Source organism: Hibiscus syriacus, unplaced genomic scaffold, assembly GCF_006381635.1.
Source record: "Hibiscus syriacus cultivar Baekdansim isolate YM2019G1 unplaced genomic scaffold, ASM638163v2 tig00110264_pilon, whole genome shotgun sequence".
Classification (NCBI taxonomy): Eukaryota; Viridiplantae; Streptophyta; class Magnoliopsida; order Malvales; family Malvaceae; genus Hibiscus; species Hibiscus syriacus.
Genome location: NW_024062653.1, coordinates 2,180,228 through 2,202,386, shown reverse-complemented (window position 1 = coordinate 2,202,386; position 22,159 = coordinate 2,180,228). Strand labels below are relative to the sequence as shown.

General features: G+C 32.2%; 1 protein-coding gene and 2 pseudogenes across 1 annotated transcript; 2 read left to right on the top strand and 1 right to left on the bottom strand.

Annotated features, from left to right (window-relative positions):
- Positions 1–494: 494 nt before the first annotated feature.
- Positions 495–9,339, top strand: LOC120115523 (annotated as a pseudogene).
- A 1,018-nt stretch (positions 9,340–10,357) lies between these two features.
- Positions 10,358–11,873, bottom strand: LOC120115381 (annotated as a pseudogene).
- A 6,699-nt stretch (positions 11,874–18,572) lies between these two features.
- LOC120115473 (CLAVATA3/ESR (CLE)-related protein 46-like) lies at positions 18,573–19,410 on the top strand. The gene is made up of 3 exons (XM_039136190.1): positions 18,573–18,657; positions 18,917–18,993; positions 19,250–19,410. Exons 1-3 carry the CDS (start codon positions 18,573–18,575, stop codon positions 19,337–19,339), a joined length of 252 nt encoding a protein of 83 aa, XP_038992121.1. The 3' UTR covers positions 19,340–19,410.
- The last annotated feature ends 2,749 nt before the right edge of the window (positions 19,411–22,159 follow it).

The following is a 22,159-nucleotide window of genomic DNA, read 5'->3' as shown; positions in this document are numbered from 1 at the left end:
ACACAGGCAAAGTCAAAGTTATCCAGAATCTACCTCCCCCACGAACGTAGAAATAAGTTTGAGGTTTTCTGGGTAGACTAAATTACATTGCTCGGTTCATATCTCAGTTGAGGGATAAGTGCGATCCGATTTTCTGTCTTCTTCGAAAGAATAATTCTAGGGCATGGGACGATGATTGCCAACTCTCATTAGAGAAAATAAAGGAGTATTTGTCTCATACTCTTGTTTTAATGTCTCTTATCCCGGGAAAACCTTTGTTCCTATATTTTTACATCTTTGAGAATTCAATGAGATTTATCCTGAGGCAACATGATGAATCTGGGAGAAAAGAAAGAGCTATTTATTACCTTAGAAAAAAGTTTACTGATTGCGAGGTTAGATATCCACCAATTGAGAAGGTTTGTGTGCTCTAGTCTGGGCTACACGAAGACTCCGACAATACATGTCATATCACCACCTGGCTAATTTCCAAGTTGGACCTGCTAAAATTCATGATGGGTGTACCCGCTCTCTCTAGAAGGTTATCCCGATGGAAGATGCTATTATCTGAATTTGACATTGAGTACGTGAGTCAGAAAGGTATAAAAGATAGTGTCATATCTAACTTCTTAGCAAGCATGACTTCTGGAAATTATGAACCGTTAGACTTCGACTTCCCAGATGAAGTTTTGATGGACAGATCTTTAGAAGAAGTAGGTACTTCCACATGTGATTCCTGGAAAATGATTTTGATGGTGCATCAAATGCGTTAGGGCACGGTATTGGGGTCATTTTGGTCTCACCCAAAGAAAATCATTACCCATTCACTAACTTATTGAACTTTGATTGCACTAACAACATGGCAGAATATGAACCCTGTGTTTTAGGGATTCGAGCTGTTATTGGACATAACATAAAGACTTTGAGGGTGTATGGAGATTCTGCCTTAGTGATCTATCAGATCCAAGGAGAATAGGAAACAAAAGATACCAAACTAGTGGAATGCAGAAAGCTCATTTTGGATCTACTTAAAGAGTTTAATGAAGTTAGTTTTCATTATGTGCCCAGAGAAGATAATCAGATGACAGATGCTTTATCTACGTTGGCAGCAACATTCAAAGCTGGTAGGGAGTCTGACATGATGTCAATCGACATACAGTCATAAAAATACCCGGTACATTGTTATTGCATCGAAGAAGTGAGAGATGAAAAACCACGGTATCTTGACATTCTGCAATACATCAAAAGTCAAAGCTATCCAGATGAAGCCACTGAAACTGAGAACAATCAGAAGAATAACAGCATGATATGTCTTTGATGGGGAAGTCTTATACAAGAAAAGTAATGATCAAGTTTTGTTAAGATGTGTGGATGCAGAAGATGCAAAGATGATATTGGAGGAAGCACATGACAGAGTATGTGGAACTCACGCAAATGAGCATATGATGACAAGCCAAGTTATGAGATGCGGATACTTTTGGTCCACATTAGAGAGTGATTGCATCAATTATGTCAGACGATGTCACAAATGCCAAATCTACGAAGATAAAATAAATGTCCCGCCTAATCCTCTTTATATGATGACAGCTACATGGTCTTTTTCTATGCGGGGCATGGATGTTATCGGAAAAATCCATCCAAAAGCTTCAAATGGTCATCGGTTTATCCTTGTGGCAATTGACTACTTTACCAAATGGGTGGACGCTGCATCATATACCAGTGTCACTCAGTCCACTATTTGTAAATTCTTAAAAAAATAGATCATGCCTAGAAGTTCGATCAACTTCACAGCGAATGAGTCATCTACAACATAGTTCCACTCAATGACGAAGAACTATTTCTCAACTAAGGCGAAGAATTACCGCCTAACACATATATCGAGCTAGATTTCAACTTCACAGCGAATGATATCATGTTCGAGATTGACTCGACTTCACGACGAAAGGGCCAACCACAATTTTAACTTCATGACAAAGGATATCGTGCTCAAAGAAATTTCAAAATTGACTTAATTTCACGATGAAAAAGTCATCTGTAATTCAACTTAACAGTAGGGAGCTATTTCTAACTGAAATCTTCGAGTCAAACTCCAACTCCACAATGGAGGATATTAGACTCAGAGACTTCTTTATACCAAATGAAAATGTGTCCTTTTATCTTTGTCCTATTTTCGTTACATATTAAATGAACAAAGAGGGGCAGCTGTAGACACTTATTTTTGTCCGAGTTCTTTTTTTTATATATAATATACACTATATTCTATATATTATTTTATATTATATATTATAGTAATTATATAGTATATGATATATATTATATAGTCTTATATATTATAGTATATATATATAGTATATATTATATATTATAGTATATATTTGTTATTATATATATTATATAGTATTATATATTATAGTATATATTATATATATTATATATTATATTATATATTATATATATATATATATATATATATATATTATATTATATTATATATATATATATTATAGTTATATTATATATATTATATATTATAGTGTATATTTATATTTATTATATATTATATAGTTATATATTATATATTATTATATTTAGTACTATATATTATATAGTTACATTTTATATATTATATACTAGCATTATATTATAATATTACTATGTTATATTATTATTATTTATTTTATATATTATATTATATTATTATTAATTTTATTTTCAATTTTTTTTCAAGTCCAGGTCCCAATCATGTCCAATGAGTCCAGCAAGGGAGCCCAACCGAACCATGCCAGCCTGACCCAGAAAAAGCAGGCCCGGTTAGGAGCAAGAGGCCTGACCCAACCCAAATAAATTAGGGTTTCGTATCAACCAAGGGCACCGTATAGGGGGATCAAGATAGCGCTCGTGGAGGCCACGTGCCAACAGGGTCTGAGAACCAGTCGAAATCCACAGCACTTGAAATTGGGAAATCATAAAACTCGAAGCAACAACAACTCACACGAACCCAAATCATAACCAAGTCGGTCGGATTTCCAGCGAAAATCCCATCCCTTTCAAGATAACAACGGCCGGATCTGAGGTTATAAAAAGCCTCCAGCGAGGTTGAGCAAGAGACACAGCGAATACGGAAAAAACGAGAGAAATACGAGCAGCTTAAACAAACCATACATAACAACATCAAACATCAAAACAAGTAAATAACCAAGCAAAAAATCACAAAAATATTGAAAAGCCTTCATCGGAAACGCATAGGAGTCTCATCGGAAAAGGAAAGACGTCGGTATTCGAAGAGTCACCAATTTAAAGGTAAAAATCCAAACTTCGAATCTAGATCTAAGCTTGTAGGGTCCTTTTTAGGACGAATAACTTCTGATTTTGTGTTCATCGGGTCAGAGAGAGCGTTTTAGGCTAGTTTTTTTTTTCTAGCCGCTGGGGCGGTGGCCGGAGCGACGGGCAAGAGGCACGTTACTGTGGTGAGCGGGTTGGCTATTTGTCGATGTGGGGAGAGGTTTGAGAGAATTTTCGGAGAAGAGGGGGAGTTTAAAATTGAAAGAAGGTGAGAAATGAAATTTTTGGGTGTTTTATGGGCTTTATATAGGGAGGACCATTGTGTAAATATCAAATTCTTAAATTATTTTTGTAGTCCCTGATATTTTGATGTGTAATTCATTTTGGTCACCTGTTGTAAATTCTACCTTGAATTTTGAATTAATTCAATTTAATCCCTGTTTATATTTCTTATATTTAGCAACCCCTCTAACTTCTTATTTTCTTCTTGTAGATTTTAATTAATTTCAATTTGATCCTTTATTTTTTTAATTCTTTTCAATTTGGTCCTTTTAATTTAAATTTTCTTTTAATTCTTTTATTTAATTTTTATTTTATTATTTCACATTAATTTGATTTATTTTTAGGTCAATTTCGAAATTCTTCAAAGGTAAGTAATTCAGATCGAGCTTTTAAATTTTAATTTAACTTTTAATTTTCTCAATTAATACAACCGGAAAAAAATTAGTCCCGAAAGGGCAGTACAAGAATGTTAATCATTCCTTGACTGTAATTGACTCCCGAATCCAATTAATGTTTGGTAAAACGTAGATCAGATAACGGTAAGTTATAGTATCTGATCAACCAAATTAAAATGATCAGTGGAGGCTCCAACACACATCAAATCAAGTCGGAACCCGATCCAGAACCACCCAAAGTATGGTTACTAAAAGTAAGTTATGGTATCCGATCGACCAAATTAAAATGATCGGTGACGGCTCCAACATAAATCAAATCAAGTCGGAACCCGATCCCGGAACCACAAGAAGGACTGTTACGACACTTTGTTATATTAAAATTGATTTTGATAGATTTAATCTCTTCAGACTTTCGTTATACATTCTAATAAAAACAGAAAACATCACAAAATAACAGTCTTATCAATTCAGGTAGTACGACCGATTAACTGATCGGTTCAATTCTGAAAACCATGGTTTTATGGATAGCTGAATCAAACTTTATGACTTTACTTTTATCTCGAAAGATTATGGTTTAGTTTTTACTATTATGAGTTCCTTTTGTTGTATACTTGTTGACACGAGTTGATGAATCTCTCAGAATGAACGGGGGTGGTCAAAAGCTCCGTTGCACGCCGAAATTGATCCATTGGATTTGGAGCCTGAGGATGCCATTACTTCCTTTGATTATCTTATGGAGAAAGAAGCACTGATAGTGGGTACTTCTAGTGGGCTTTTGCTACTGCACTCCGTGGACGGAAAGGAAACAGAAGTCGTTGGTCGGGTTGATGGTGGAGTCAAGTGCATTTCACCTAGTCCGTATGGAGACTTGCTTGGCGTAACCACGGGTTTCGGACAATTACTGGTTATGACTCATGATTGGGATTTGTTGTATGAGACTGCATTGGAGAACCACCCTGACGGAGTTGACGTACGTAAGGACTTTACTGCATTCTTCTCTGATCTCTTTTGACCTTTTACTTCTGTTCTAAAGAATTTACATGTATTATGCCCTTCATACTTATGTCGGATAGTTAGAATAATTTTTTTTCCAATCATATATGTTGCTTCTGTTGTCTATTGTATTGGTCTTTTATTGACTGGAACCTGGCTTCAGGTGAACCCGAATTTTCATCCAGAGAAATGTTTGGAAGTCCCATCTCTTGGAGAGGTGATGGAACGTACTTTGCCACTCTAAGTGAGGTGTTGAATTCATCTTCTTCAAATAAGAAGCCTAAGGTCTGGGAGCGGGATGCTGGAACAGTACATGCTTCCTCGGAGCCAAAGGAATTAATGGGGTCAATTCTGGAGCGGATGCCTAGTGGAGCAAAAATTGCTACCGTTTGTGACAAGAAGGCACAGAATGAAGGTCCATCAATAGTTTTCTTTGAAAGAAATGGATTAGAGAGAAGCTCATTTAACACTGGTGAACCAGTTGATGCAAGTGTAGAACTTCTAAAGTGAAATTGCAGTTCTGATCTTCTTGCTGCTGTTATCTGATCTGGAAATTATGATTCTGTTAAGATCTGGTTTTTCAGCAACAACCATTGGTATCTAAATCATGAAATCAAATACCTAAGGAAAGATGGAGTTCGATCCATGTGGGATCCAACAAAGTCGCAGCAATTAATTTGTTGGTCTCTTGATGGGAAGGTCACAGTTTACAAATTCATCTGGGTAACAGCTGTCATGGATGAGTCAACGGCCTTAGTTATCGATGCCTCTAAGATACTTGTGACCCCCCTCTCTTTGTTCTTAATGCCGCCTCCTATGCATTTATTTAGCCTTAATTTCCCAAGTGCTGTTCGAGAAATGGTTTTTTATTCCATGGCTGGTAAGAATCGCTTGACTGCATTTTTATCAAACAACTGTCTCTGTGTTGCAGAGCTTCCTATGCCTGACACTTGGGATTCTCTAGAGGGCAAAGAATTTAGTTTGGAACTGTGTGCATCAGGGTTTTAAATCGCGGTTGCGGTTGCGTTTTCGGTCATTTCGTGTTTACCGTGATTGTGGCCGTCGCAGGCGTTATTGCGGCCGTTGCGGGCGTAGCTGGTAATTCGGACGGCGGCGTAACCGCTATTTCACGGGCGCTATCACGTTTTCGGACCGTGATTTGAAACCTGGTGTGCATCTGAAACGCATGTGGGTTCCTTTGTACATCTTACATGGCTGGACTCATGCTTCTTGCTGTTTCTCATCATGGATTCAGTCACAGCAATTGTTTTTTCCAAACCTCTTCAAATGAGGATAGTCTTCTTGGTTTCTATTTGCAGGAAATCGAGCTTGCTTGTTCTGAGGATAGCGTCCCCGATCTACTGACATGTTCTGGTTGGCATGCAAAAGTTTCACATCGGAATTTGTTGGAAGGACTTGTAATGGGTATTACTCCCAATCCTGCTAAAAAATGTTCAGCTTTTGTCCAGTTTGATGGTGGAGAAGTTTTTGAATATACATCTAAGTTGGGAATTAACAAACGGGATTTTAAACATGATGAGTTAAGGTTTTCTTCGTCTTGCCGCTGGATGAAAGTGGTTCTAGTTGGTGCGACTGAACCATCAAAGCTTTTGCTTTTTGGTCTCGATGCCGGTAGGAAAATACTATGCAGCAACTGCAACAGGATTTGCTCTTTATCGTGGACATCAGTGATATATTGCATGGAGAAATAGAATTAACATATGAAAACTTTATCCATGCTGGTAGCGAACAAAAGGAAGAGGAAAATATTAACTTCATAAATATTTGGGAAAGAGGTGCCAAAATCGTTGAGGTTTTACATGGAGATGAAGCTGCTGGCATATTGCAAACAAATCGAGGAAATCTGGAATGCATCTGTCCAAGAAAACTGGTGCTAGCCTCAATTGTCAATGCTTTGAACCAAAGACGCTTTAGGGATGCACTTCTTATGGTGAGGCAACACAGGATCGATTTCAATGTGATTGTTGATTATTGTGGATTGCAAGTGTTCAATCAATTAGCTTCAGAGTTTGTCAGGCAAGTAAAAATTTTGAGTTACATAATGGACTTTGTTTGTGTCATTAAAAACGAAAATGTGATGGAGAAACTTTACAAGAAATTTCTCTCTTCACCATGCTGCTAGGAGCAAAAGGATTTATTAACCAATGATTTCAAGGGTTGTGATGCTAGTTTAGACGAGAATAACAAGGTGTCGTCAGTGCTTCTGTCCATAAGGAGGGCTCTTGAGGAACAAGTATCCGAAAGTCCTGCGAGGGAGCTCTGTATTTTGACCAGTCTAGCTCGTAGCGACCCCCCTGCACTTGAAGAAGCTTTGGAGAGGGTAAAGCTCTGAAACATCTTCTGTGGTTATCAGATTCAGAGGCTGTCTTTGAAGCTGTTTTGGGCCTTTATGATTTGAACCTTGCAGCTATTGTGGCACTGAATTCACAGCGAGACCCTAAGGAATTTCTTCCCTTTCTCCAGGAATTGGAACATATGCTTAGTCTCTTGATGCACTATAATATTGATCTTAGGCTGCACAGGTTTGAGAAAGCACTCAAACATATTGTATCTGCAGGTGTTGCGCATTTCTCTGATTGCATGAACCTTATGAAGAAAAATCCTCAACTTTTTCCTCTAGGCTTTCAACTGATAACTGATCCTACCCGAAGAGGGCAAGTTCTTGACGCTTGGGGAGATCATCTTAGTGATGAAAAATGCTTCGAAGATGCTTCAACAACTTACTTGTGTTGTGCCAATTTGCAAAAGGCTTTGAAGGCTTATCGTGAATGCGGTAACTGGAGTGGTGTGCTGACAGTTGTTGGGCTGTTAAAGCTGGAAAAGAATGAAGTAATGCAACTGGCTCATGAGCTTTATGAAGAGCTCCAAGCCCTTGGTAAACCTGGAGAAGCTGCCAAGATTGCTTTGGAATATTGTGGAGATATTAATGCCGAGATTAATTTGCTAATCAGTGCAAGGGACTGGGAGGAGGCATTGAGGGTCGCCTTTTTGCATAGCAGAGAGGATTTAGTCTCGTTGGTGAAAAATGCAGCACTGGAATGTGCAAACAGCCTAATAGATGAATATAAGGAAGGGCTGGAGAAAGTGGGGAAATATTTGACTCGCTATTTAGCTGTTCGACAAAGAAGGTTGGTTCTTGCTGCAAAGCTGCAGTCAGAGTAAAGGTCAATAAATGTGCAAAGCTGGAGAAAATGTGCTGTTTTGCTGTTTTCGAGTTCCGTCCATTTCTGAATGTGTTATTTCCTTCATGCACTAACCAACAGGACAAGAAAAAGCTCTGCTGTTTCAACTGCCTCAACCGTAGCTAGCAGGGCAAGAGATACAAGGCGTCAGCAAAGTAGAGGAAAAATTCGTCCGGGCAGGTGTGTGGTAATTTGTGTGTCTGGATCTCCTTGCTTATATCTATATATAATTTGCTGAGATCATTTCTTGACATTATAGCCCGAGCGAGGAGATGGCCCTTGTAGAACACTTGAAAGCCATGTCCCTAACAGCTGGATCAAAGAAGGAACTAAAGTCATTGTTGGTTTCTCTTGTAATGCTTGGCGAGGAAGAAACTGCTCGAAAGGTGCAAAATGTGGGAGAGAACTATCAATTTTCTCACATGGCCGCTGTCAGACTAGCTGAAGATACGTTATTGGATGATACCATAAATGAGCAGGTACATACTTGGAGCGATATCTACAGAAAGTGAAATTGAACCGCAGGATACAAATGCTTTTTCATGGCGCAGTCGAGTGTTCCTTTCTCCTTGACAGGTTTGCTCATTTCTTGCCAATGACCCTCCTTAGTTCAAAATTCTGCATAACTGATGCATGTTTTAACTTTCCTGCTTGCATCAATGTCAATCCCTCTTTTAACCAAATTCCCTCATGTAAACATGCATGCCCTTCTTTGCACATACATAAACAACTAATGGATTGCCATAACTTTTCGTTTTCTTCATGATTGTTGATTCGTTCTTCAAACACATAGCTTCGGAATCCATGCCATTAGTTACAGTCGGAATCCATGCCATAACTTAACCTCAAATATTGAACGAGGGGATGTATACACCTTAGCTGCTTGCTTTCAAAATCTTCTACCCCTTTCATTTCTTTGGACTAGAAACTTCATTGGATTTTTCATTTGTTCCAGTTGCTTGCTTTATTATGTTTTTGCTTAATAAAAGAGACTCAAAAAGCTTGTCTTTCCATTAACCAAAGAATGCCGTTCAGAAACGAAAGAGACAACATGGCTGTACAATAAACTTGAATCAGTTCTTGCTCGGAACCTCAAGGCTGCGCCGGAAATCCTATTCTATAAGTGGAAGTCCAAGCAGCTCCTTTGGTTTAGTTATGTCCGAATTCCTTTGTCGGGGATCGTCAGGAGTGTTTTCCACCATTAATATCTTCACCTCCGGGTTGATAAGCTGCAAACCCCATTACCAACAACTTGATTAATTGTTTGTTTTTCCGAAGTATATCTACGTTCTGTTAAAAATGTTTAAGGAAAACTGACCTTCACAGCATCTGCGAGTTCGAGTATGGTGAATTCACCTGAAATGCAGAGAAAGTAAAACCGTTGTTGATATCGGAAATAAGAGTTCGGTAGATCAACTGCCAAGTTGATAAGAATTCCAGTTTATACTAGATAAAGAAAAAATTAGGTCTCCTTAATATAAAATAAAACTTATAAAAGTAATAACTATATTATTTTTATTAGTTTTTCAAAAAAAAAAAATTGGTAGTTTTATTAAAAGAAAAATATTCAAAATTACAATGAATGTTTATCATCGTAATCGTAAATTAAACATGTGATTAAGATATTATTTTCATATTTGATTTTTGGGTGTAGTAAAATAGTAATTATTGATTATTAATTTTGTATTTTTAATTATTTATTAGAAAAATAATAGATTAGTCATTTTTTTATCTTTAGTAAATTAGTAATTTTTTGAATAAAATAAAATTTTAAGATAATTAATAAAAAAATTATTAAAAAGTTAACAAATTGTTCACAAACTTATCGAGTTAAATTGATGTTTATTCGACTAAGTTTATTAAGATCTCAAGTCAAACTTAGTCAATTCGAATAAAGCTTATATCGAATTTTGATAGTATCAATTTCAAATTGTTTAACTCATTAATCACTCCAATTCGTGTTTGATAATAGGCGAACATGCGTAAGGAGATATGAAATAGTGCACATTTGTGTTACACGTACTCGTATCTGACACTCACATTTGAGTTCGTAGTAACATAGACTACCACACCACTGAGCTATGTTTTCATTAATTTCTTTTTCAGACAGAAAATAACAAAGAAAATCATGTTTAATAAGCTGATAACGCGATAAAAAAACAAAATAAAGAATACAGAACTGTCCACGACATCACGGTAAAAATGCGAATTAAACTCTTCAGCACATCAAAAAAAATATTGTATCTCTCTAAAGAACGAAACGAGATCCGTTGATTATAAAACAGACAACCCGAAAACAACGACGACAACCCGAGAAACAAAATTCCGGCGAAACCAAATGCCACGGATATATCGGATTGCACGCAGAACGAGATCGACGCCGTACACGTGTCCGTACCTTTCAACGTTTTTACCAACGCCATTCCCGCGGAATTCACCGACTGTAATAAATATGCAAATACCTAACCCAACATTAAAATAATCTATATAATTTAACCAAAACATAAGGTCGAATTTCATAAAGGTCCTTAAATTATGGTTTTTATTAAATTCAGTATTCTATTACAGCTTAATTATTTTTAGTTTTAAAATATATAATTAGAACAGATATTCAAAGTAATTATCACATTATTAAAAATATTTAAAACATATATTATTTTGTAATCATACGTTAATAATAAAAATATTTTTTGTTAGTTTTCTTTAAAACATACTATGACTTATTTATTATATGATAAAATATTTATTTAGCCATCTAATTATCACTTTCATTTTATATTGAAAATCTAAATTTTATATTTTAATTATTCATCATTAAAGAATTAATGATAAAACTAACATGTCACATAAGATATCATAGTTACATTAAATGACCAAAATAAATAATGTTATACCATAGTTACGTTAAATAACTAAAACAAAACAAAATAAAATGTTTGAGATTATTTATATGACATCAATATAAAATATCATTTAAATTAAAATTTATGATTACAAAATATTTATAATTAAATTATAAATAATTAAATTAAATTAATATTTAATAAATTTATTCAAGACAATTCAAAATTAACTTGAATAATTTGATTTGTTGTACTCAATTTTATCAAATACTGACTCATAATTACTATTAATGATTAAGAAAAGGAAACCTGATCATGGCCGAAGTCGAACAAAACTTGTAGTATTTCAGGGAAGAGAGTGGCGCCGGTGGAGATCTCCCAAACGGGAAATCCCATTTCGAACAGCGAATACAAAGCCACTATTGCGTTCGCCGCGAAAACAAATCTGCGGTGAGTTTCGCGATTTCATTTCAAGTTCTAAGCTTCTTTGTATATTTCTTTGAATTTCATATAATTTGAATCGCAAAAGCAACAGAAAATATAAATCGGATGCTTCTTTTTTAAAATTTTCTACTTACTTGAATCACGAGCTAACCGATCGCTTTCAAATTTACTAGGGGAAAAAAAGTAAACTAACCTGAAAGCGTCGAAATCGAACCAGTGAGGAGAATCGGAGCCGCGATAGTTAGTGACCATGAGGACAGAGGAAGCGAGGGAGGAAGTGAAAGCAGTGACTCGGAATACGAGGATTAGTGAGTTGAATCGTCTGAGTTTACAGAGAGTGACGGTGTTGTGAAAGTGAGGCGAAGGGGTGTCGCCGTTGAGGAAAGCCTGCGGCGAGCGCATGATGAACGGCTTTGATTATGATTTATTAGAGTGAGGAAGGGAAAGGGAGAGTCATGAGAGACAAAGGGAAGGAAATGGGGGGAGATGACCGGGAAACAGGTTTTTAGAACCGGATCGGTTAACGAAACGTTCATGCTATCGATTCACTGATTTGATCGGTGAAAAGAACCGGACGACGTCATAATTATTTAAAAAATTAAATAAAAATACCAAAAATATTGAATAAAAAATAATTTTGTATATCACAAGTTATATTCAAAGCAAGTCATAACATATATTAGTTAAAAATCATAAAATCAAGTGAAATAAAATGATTCAAATTAACTACAACATAATATATAAGATAAAACATATTAAATAATAAATATAATTATATAACTATAATTAAAAAATAAATTTGACGCTAAAAAATTCATAACAAAATGATATTGTTTGGTTTAATTTTTTTTAAAAACAATCTCACATGACTAAGAAACATAGAAGAACATCCCAAAAGTCTAAAGAGTAAACATATGAGAACAAAACAATCTCACATGACTAAGAAACATAAAAGAGCATCCCAATTAACTTCTATAAATAATAGAGGTAATTTGACTTTAAAAATCATGGAGTCTTTTGATGAGCATAGAGTGAATTATTCTCTCACTTCAATCAAGCTCGAATTTTAGGCTTCAATCGAGCTTTTAAATTTTTTTTGAGTTCAAGCATTTTCGAGTTCAAGTTTCAATATTATATTTCGAGTTCGAGTTGAACTTGATAATTTTTAATTCGTGAGTTTGAGTCGAGTTGAACTTACTTTTAAAGTTTGAGTCTAGCTCAGCAATATTCGAATTCGACTTGGATCGTTTAACAAATGACGTCGTTTGGTTTAATTTTTTTTTTTTTAAAATGGTGGTTTTTTCGGTTTTTTCTGATTTTTTTCTGTTTTCAGTCGGTCCGATTCGAACGGTTCAATGATTCCGATCGATTCACTAATAACGGTTCAACCGGTTTAATTTGAACCGGACTAGACAACGATTCTCGGTTAAACCGGCCAGTCCAGTCCAGTTTTCAAAACAATGCCGGGAAAGACAAAAAGAGTGGGAAAAGTTGAAACAAAATAAAGGAAGATGGCATTCACACTTCTTCAAAAATTAAACGTACTAAATATTTGTAGTTAAATAATAATGATTATTATTATTTTAAAATATTTTAGATTTGAATGTAATATATGTAGTGATATTTAAATATTTATTATTAAATAATTTAAAATATTTTAAATATATATTATGTTGTAATTATCGAAGATTAAATCTTATTAATAATATTTATTTATAAAATAACATTATTGATCAAAGTGTATCTTTCTAACACAAGTGCGTTCTATAGGGAATGCTTTTATAAATAAATTTTACTAATAAGATCTAATCTATCACATTTTTTAGACTGAGTTTATTCGATGTGGTAACGATAACGAGGCACTCATTGATAAATAAAAATGTGATAGATTAGTTAAATTGTTATGTTAAAAGAGTTATCCTTGCAATAAATCTTTGTAATGTTAAATTTGAAATAATTCATTAATAATTAAAATATTAATTATTATGAAAAATAATTAATATCAATTAAATCGCCACATAAGTTCTATAAGTAATTTAATAAAGAGTACATACAAAAACATTATGATGAATAAAAATCATATAAATAGTCATGAAGTTTCATAAAACACAATCCGGACCCAATTTAACTTCTAAATTTTGGGAATATCATGGGCAGAATTTTTTTGAAAAATTGAGGTGTTTGAGAATTATTTTGGGATTTTGACCATTTATTACATTGCACGTAGAACTCGTCATGAAGGTGATAAGTTCAATAAAAATATATCATAAAAATTGAATCCATTATATGAAATGGAACAAAAGTTTTTGGAGCTTGTCATCTTCTCATGACGAGTTTTAATTTTTTAATATATTTTATGAAACTCGTCATCCAATGTGATAAATTTCACGTACACTATAACAAAGTACTTATATATCAAAATAATTATCAAACACCTCTGTTTTTTGAACTTTTTTATGCTTGAATTATTTAACCAACGAAACCAACTTTAACCTACCCTGAAAAAATCATAAAACAAGTCAACATTGACATATTCTCATCCTTGAAATGGTTACCTTTCAAGACATTTAGAAACCACATAATATTAAAAAAAATATAATACACAAGTTGTATAAGCTTTTATTTTTATAAATTTATTTATTTCAATGATGTTTGTCACATTTTAGAGCGTAAGACTCTTAACCTTGTGGTCGTGGGATCGAGTATCACAGTGGGTAATTCATAATTCTGGCTGCCGGAGGTCTCTCACGGAAGCTGCTCTCAACCTTGCGTTGGGGGCAGCCTACTATCTTACCTCCCCTTATCCCATTACACATGGGAATAGGGTCAGCTAATTTTTTATATTTGTCACATTTATAATTTAAATTATAAGATTTAAAGTTTAACCTTAAGGTTAAATGGTTAATGTAGATTTATCTTACCCTATTTAATGGTTTACACAAATAAGGTCTTAATTCAAATTTACTGCTTTCAAATCCTAAAAACATTAAAAGATATTATGAATTTAAGTATGGTTGAACATATATTACATTGTATGTAGAGATATGATCGTTTATTGTCAAAAAAAATTAAAATCTCTATATAGTATTATATTATACTTATCTCATATTTATAAAAGAAATTGTCTGATTATATAATTTCATTTTCAAAAGTAAAAGATTCTATAACTGCAACATCTTAAGATAGCAACAAAAAACACTAAGGCCCTAATCATATGAAAATTGTTAAGATACACTCCATGAAATTGAAGACTTGATCTAGGTAATAATAATCATTTTGATTTTGTGTAGAGGGCGAAGGGAATTAAAAATTTATTAGAACAGTGATTAAAATATTTTTTATTTTCTATGAATATAATTTTTTTTAAAGCGGGGACACTTAGTAGAATTTTTTTTTAAATATATGTTTTTCCAATATTAAATAATAATTAAAAAATAATCGGCCCCACGATGTTCCGCCAACCGAGGGCTTCCTTTATTCTCTTTTGGAAATCACGAAGAGAGATTTTGCAATAAGTTGATACATATCATCGAAAAATCCATTATAAAGACTTTTACTTTCACATCTCTCTCAAATTATACTCATGATATTTAAACATCATAGAAGAAAGAAGTTATTTGTTATTCAACAATATAACATGATCTATATGTTCATGTTAATCAATATAAAATAGTGTTATGATTATCATTTTTGTTTCGTTTTGGTCATCTGACTATTTTTTAAATCATATTTAACGTTTAGTTTCTGTTTTATTTTGGTCACCCACCGTTAAAATACTAATTGTGATGTTGATGTGTCCCCGTAAGATAACGCCACACCATCATTGAAGAAAAATTAACATAAAAATATCATGTTAGCATTTCTGTTAGTTTTGTTACTGTGTGTGACCAAAATGAAACCAACGTAATGTTAGGTGTGCTTTTGGAAAAAAAATAATTAGGTGACCAAAACGAAATAAAAGTGATAGTTGGGTACTAAAACATGTAGTTTGCCCTATGAAATATCATTTTGTGATAAAACAAAAGGTAAACTGTGTATTTAGTCACCCAAATTTTCATGTGATTATGTTTTGGTCATCAAACTGTATTTTTCTTTCACAATCATATATAATGTTACATTTTGGTTCTATTTTAGTCACCGCTGTTAAAACATTAACATAACTACTAAAGTGACAAGTCAACATCACCATTGATTTTTTAACGGGAAGTGATTAAAATAAAATTAAAAACATAACAATAAGTATGATTTAGAAAAATAGTATCACACAAATAGTTAGATGACTGAATAGATAATTTATCCTAAAATAATTATCCCGACTCGAACTCGAAACTAATACGACAGAGTGGATAAGTCAGATAAATAGTTAGAGGAGAACCAAAGCATAACAGGAAACCCCAATGTAATGAATTAGGTAATGAAATCTACAAAATCCCTGAGAGATGCATAGAAACAAAAATTTAATGATTACAGCTTTGTCCCATTTATGGAGTCAATGAGGCAAGACACCATTATTACACAGATCCAGGTTTCAAGTGTGTTTTGTTTTTACCCTTTTTCTTTTCTATATTTGCCGAGTGGGGTTTCCACTCCAATGGAGTTTTTGTCAACACACTCTACTCCTTGAAAGAGCTGCAAAACATTCTCTTCATGGTGTATATCTTATGAATTATTAACGCAGTGATATCTTGGTAGTTTCTATCGGTAAACTTTCATTCAATTTTATCATTAAATTTTAAAAAAATTCTAATTTTAGACACTAAATTTTAGTTTATCTATTAATTTCATTCACATAGAAAATCGACAATTTCTTTTATTGTCATTGTTAATTAATCTTTGTCTATCATTAATTGTTAACCGTGATAAGATAAATACCAATATGTTCATATTTCACTCATATTTTCTTATCAAATTGATTTTTCACAAAACTCACTCAAAATCAACGACAAATCATCTAAATATTTGTAATACTTCATTCTCTTCGGACGACTATTCGATTAGGTTAATTTTATAATATATTGTTCATTTGGATTTGAACAAACACATCAAACCTTTTAAATTCAAAAAAAAATTCTCAAACCCCACAAAAAATCTAAAGAAATTTATGTTTAATTTTATAGTTTTAAAGAGATTTTGATAAAATCTAATTCAATAAAGTGGTATAAGAGGTAAGAGGAATTTACAAGCGTTTAGAATAAAAAAGTGAAAAATTTATAACTTTAACGAAGAAAATGATAAGATAAATAAAAAAAATTTTAAATTTTTTTATATCAAGTTTAAATTATCACATCATTCAATTATTAATGATTTATCGATTTTATATCTTAAATGGAATTAATTTGAGATGGAAACTATAGAGTTTTTGGTCACGAATTGTATAATAATGTAAAAGTAGAAGCATGTTTTAAGAACTATTATTCCACAAATAGATTTAGTTTACCACCCAACAAGTAGTCGTGAAGAACATGGGGATGCCAATGTCACGTCGTAAAACACAACCATTTTTGGACAGTTCTATTCTCTTACTTTATTACAAGAACCAACAATTAACTTCCCCATGTACAAAGCACCCGTTGTTACTTCTCATCAACTTTTGTATTGTATGTATAGGGATGGCAACGGATTTCAACTCAATGGAATTCAATTTGATTTTTTTACAATAGAATTCCGTTAGTTTTATTAAACAAATAAAAAATATTTAGAATTATAATTATAACGAAGATTCACAAGTATGACTGTAAACGTAAACTAAATTATAATTAGTATATTTTCTTATACTCATTAACATAAAAACTAGTCATCTAGATCATACAAGGACCAAATAAGGAAAATGTTAAAAAACATAACTAAAATGCTCGAATAAAATAAAGATACGAACAAATCTGACAACATCGACAAACGAACCACAAAATGAGATCAAACTACTGAAAGACCACCGACAAATCACAAATCAGAATCACACGACGTGAGAAAACTATCCATGAACGCAAAATGCGTATCTAAATCAATTCAAGAGTCCAAAGCAGGGAAGATCAACATTATAGCAAATAAGTGTCATCTTGATCAGTCGTGACAATGTCAAATCTAACCCTGAGAAAAAAAATAAACAAAGGCAACGATCAAACGATCGAAAACTACCAAAAGGTAAAGAAAAATGTGTCACAAAGAAAGAATTATTCTTATTACAAAACTAAAAAAACAAAGAAAAAATACAATCGATAGTCGGCAACCAGTATCAAAATCAATGTCACTGTTGGCTAAATAAAATCAAAGAAGAAAAAGTTGATTTGATCTATAAAAAATGACATGAATTGTAAAGAAAAAAAGATAGGCATAGAACAGTTAGGGTTTAGATATGAAGTGGGTCTAGTCTGATTCAGATTTAGATAAAAATATATAACCCAATGTAAAAAATAATATAATTATACTTTTTATATTTAAGGATAATTGTTATAATATTTTTTTATATTATTTATTTCAATCAGACTTTTATTTAATCAAACAAAATTAAGATTTTTTTATAAATATATTTATGATTGGTCAAGTCAGATTCAAGTTTTATCTCAAAAGATGATTGTATGAAGTCACCCTAAGCTCAAGTCAAATTAATTTTCAGGTGAAGGCGTAATTTTTCAAATCTGGTCGAGTTGATCATAAATCCAACTGATGTCCATCCCTAAATCTGTAGAGACAATCAACGATGGACTGAGTGTTATTTAAATTTATGTGGGTATTGAATATAAAAATATATATGATATAAATATATTCAATTTCACATGATTTAAATTTTATAAATTTAACTTAAAACAATTTAAATAAAATTGGAATGATAGAAAGATATTTATAAATAACTCGATTCTATTAAACAATCACTTTACTTCTACTTATACTTGAAGAAATAAATAGCTCAATCACATGGTTTGGCCCCATCAGCTGGAGTCAACGTGAAACGCCAAGGAATAAAAATCCCACATTATTGTTGCCAGCTTTACATGCATAATCCAAATTTGTAAAAAGAAAAGAAAAAAGCATTGGATTCCCGTACAGATATAGCAACAGTTGCCATGTTTTTCAAACTAAATCATCATTAATTAACCCATTTTGTCCTCCATAAATACCCCAGCCCATACACACACAATTGGAGCCGAACAAGCATGAAGATCAAAACCCAACTCCTTCTCCCCTATCTGCTCCTTGCTCTTCTTACATCTTCGCTATTATCAATAGCCATGGAAACAGGCAAGTACTTCTCTGGTTTCTTTGTTTTGTCTTAATCAAACATGTATATGTCTTCGAACACATTGAATGACCTCAGTAATAAAATAAATTATTATTCTCCTTAAAGGTTTCAGGTTCGAATAATTGTATCTATAAGACATACATTATTAATGACTAAGAAATAATTTTAAACATATGCTATGTTATAATCATTTATACTATTAAAAAAATATGTTTTCGAACAATTTTATCAAAACACTGTAATACTCTGTGTTTCCAGTTAACGATGATATGAAGATGATCAGACCTGCTAAGCTAAATCCAGATTCTGTCAACAGATTTTTCTTGCCTACTTGGGTAAGTTTTCATATATATATATATACATCATCGGATGGATAGAGAAAAACGGACGGATAGCCATCCTTATGAAAATTTTAAATTATTTAGATTTTTTTATATTTTTTATTGATAAATATGTTTTCATTTTCTAAAAGTTTTTAAGTTAGTCCCTTTATATAAAATATTGCATCCGTCTTGATTATTACATGTGAATTAGATTATGAGACGATCGGAATATTTATTAGTCTGAATATTGTTGTGTGTGACAATGAAGGGAAGCGGAACGAAGGTGGATGAAAACATGAAAAAGGCTCCATCTGCTCCAAATCCGAGAGGAAATAGGCATCCACCATCCAAGCCTTGAATATTAATATGTTGGATTCAATCCTTTCAATGTTTCTACTTATATATATATTGTTCAACTACTTTGGTAAATCTGTGCGTGAATTGATTTATTTTTCATTGATGCGTTTAATATGGGGTTATATAAATATATATTCTTCGACTGTCAATTTTAATATTACGCAGAGTATGTGTATAATATATGAATTAAAAGTATGGTTGTTATTCTCAGATGACCTAAGTTTAAGTATTAGACATTAGAGGGTATGTAAGTATTCATTGTCAATGGTTGAGAGTATATAAAACAAATACTATCACTTATAAGCATATTACATTAATAAAAAAACACACAAATTAAATTAAAGGGTAAAATATACAAATGATCCTCGATTATAGGGTATTTTTTTTATTGAATCCTCACCTATTAAAAGTTACAAAATGATCCCCCAATTATAGGGCGATGTTTTGTTGAGTCTATCGACTATTAAAAGTTATAAAATGATAACACAACTATTCATATGTTTCAAACTCTTCCCTTTTCGTTAGAAAATCATCAACTGTTTGAGCTCGACATTAAACTTCTTTCTGAGATATGATAAATTATATTTTAATAATATCTACTGGCACTGCTGTTGCTTTCAAACACTAGTTAGACAACATAATATTTCAACATGACTCAAGGCTATAACGTAAACAGTGACTCGTTCCAAAAAATACAACTCAAACAGTTATGAGATCATATTCTATCACATCTCAATGAGCATGTTAACATTCAATTCAGACGACCATTATATTTTTAACGGAAAATGACAAATTTGAGACATCTGAATAGCAAGACGACCATTTGTATATTTTACCCTAAATTATAAGTACATATTTACTTATCGAGTAGATATTTTAATAAATAAATATTTTAATAATATGAATTAAATGGTAAACATTTACATATAAAAACACAAAAAAAAAATGATAATGTAACTTTCACTAAACTTTTTAATATTCATCATAAGACAATGCTAATCTTTACAATCATCGACCAAAGCAATGCCCAAACTTACATAAAATTCCTTCCCATAAAAAGAAGTTTGCAACATTTTCCATGTCCCTCTCTGTCATGGAAGATGACAACGACGACGGTTTCGCACACAGCAGATCATCCATTGTTTTAGTCGGCACGAGATCGGCGGCCTTGGTCGTAACGATCTATTGATATAATAGTAACACCCGAGGTCGAACAACACAACAAGATCAACAACAACATGCGATGATGAAATTGAAAGGGCACGGGTATGGTCGATGATGATGGAATGTATGTATTGTGTTTGCCTCAATTCGAAGAGGATGTTACCGAAACGTTACCAGTGGGTTTGGTCGAGTTGAAATATTGCAAAACACCTCTAAATTATCCTAAAGTATACAAATAGTCCCTAACTATATGGTGTTGTTTTGTTTAGTCTCCCGACTATTAAAAATTATAAAATTATCTCTCAACTATAAGATATTATTTTGTTGAGTCCCTTGACTATTAAAATTTATAAAATTGTCACTCGACTATTCACATGTTTCAAACTCGTCATTTTTTGTTAAAAAAATTGATGATTGTCTAAGCTGGACATTAAGGGTCTGTTTGTTTCCCGTAATTGGAATTACGGAATTGGTTTTTCCCGAATTCCCGTGTTTGTTTCACGTAATTCGTTTTCCGGAAAATGTTTTCCCGTGTTTGTTTCACGTAATTCATTTTCCGGAAAACGTTTTCCCGTGTTTGTTTCACGTAATTTGTTTTCCGGAATGTAATTCATTTTCCTAGTAACAGAATTTCCTTTGTGTTTTCTGTAAAATGACTTACGGATTCATTTTCCGTAAGTTATTTTCCGAACTTTTCACTTCAAAGCAAAAATACTCAAAATAATTTTATTTTATGAATTTAATATTAATAAAATATTTTAATATCATTTTCATCAAAATATTAATTATTAAAATATTTAAAATATATATTTATTAATATTTATAATAATATAATATTATATTTTTAATATTATATAAAATAATCAATTATATTATAATAATATAAGATATTATATTTTTATTTTAATAATATATAATAATTTTTTTTATATATATTTAATAATGAATAATATTATTTATATATTTCAATAATATTTTAGTAAATATACTAATTAATATTTTTAAAATATAATATAGTACTATTACTTTAATAAATAATTAATATAATTTATAAAATTTTATTTCACTAAAATATACCGAAAAAATGTTTAAATAACATCATAAAACGTTTTCCAGATGTTTTCCAGAAATGTAATTCATTTTCCAGAAATGTAATTCATTTTACAGAAATGTAATTCATTTTCCAGAATTCAAATTCCAGTAATTCATTTTCCAGTAATTCAAATTCCAGTAATTCAAATTCCAGTAATTCATTTTCTGGAAAACCAATTACAACTAAACAAACAGATCCTAACTTACTGACTAAAATATGATAAAATCTTATTCAATAAATGTTTGAATTGTATATCATTTGAGATTCTATGACTAGATTTTACCATATCTCAATCAACAAATTAACTTTCAACTCAGATGACCGTCAATTTTTTAACAAAAAATGACGAGTTTGAAACATATGAATAGTTGAGTAAACTTTTAATAATCGAATAACTCAACAAAGCAATGTCTTATAATCGATAAACTATTTTATAACTTTTAATAATCGAAAGACTCAACAAAATAATATCATATAGTCGATGACTATTTGTGCAATTTACTCAATATGAAAACTCATTGATGAAACATTTTAAAGTTTACCTGTGGGTTTGGCCAATTATAC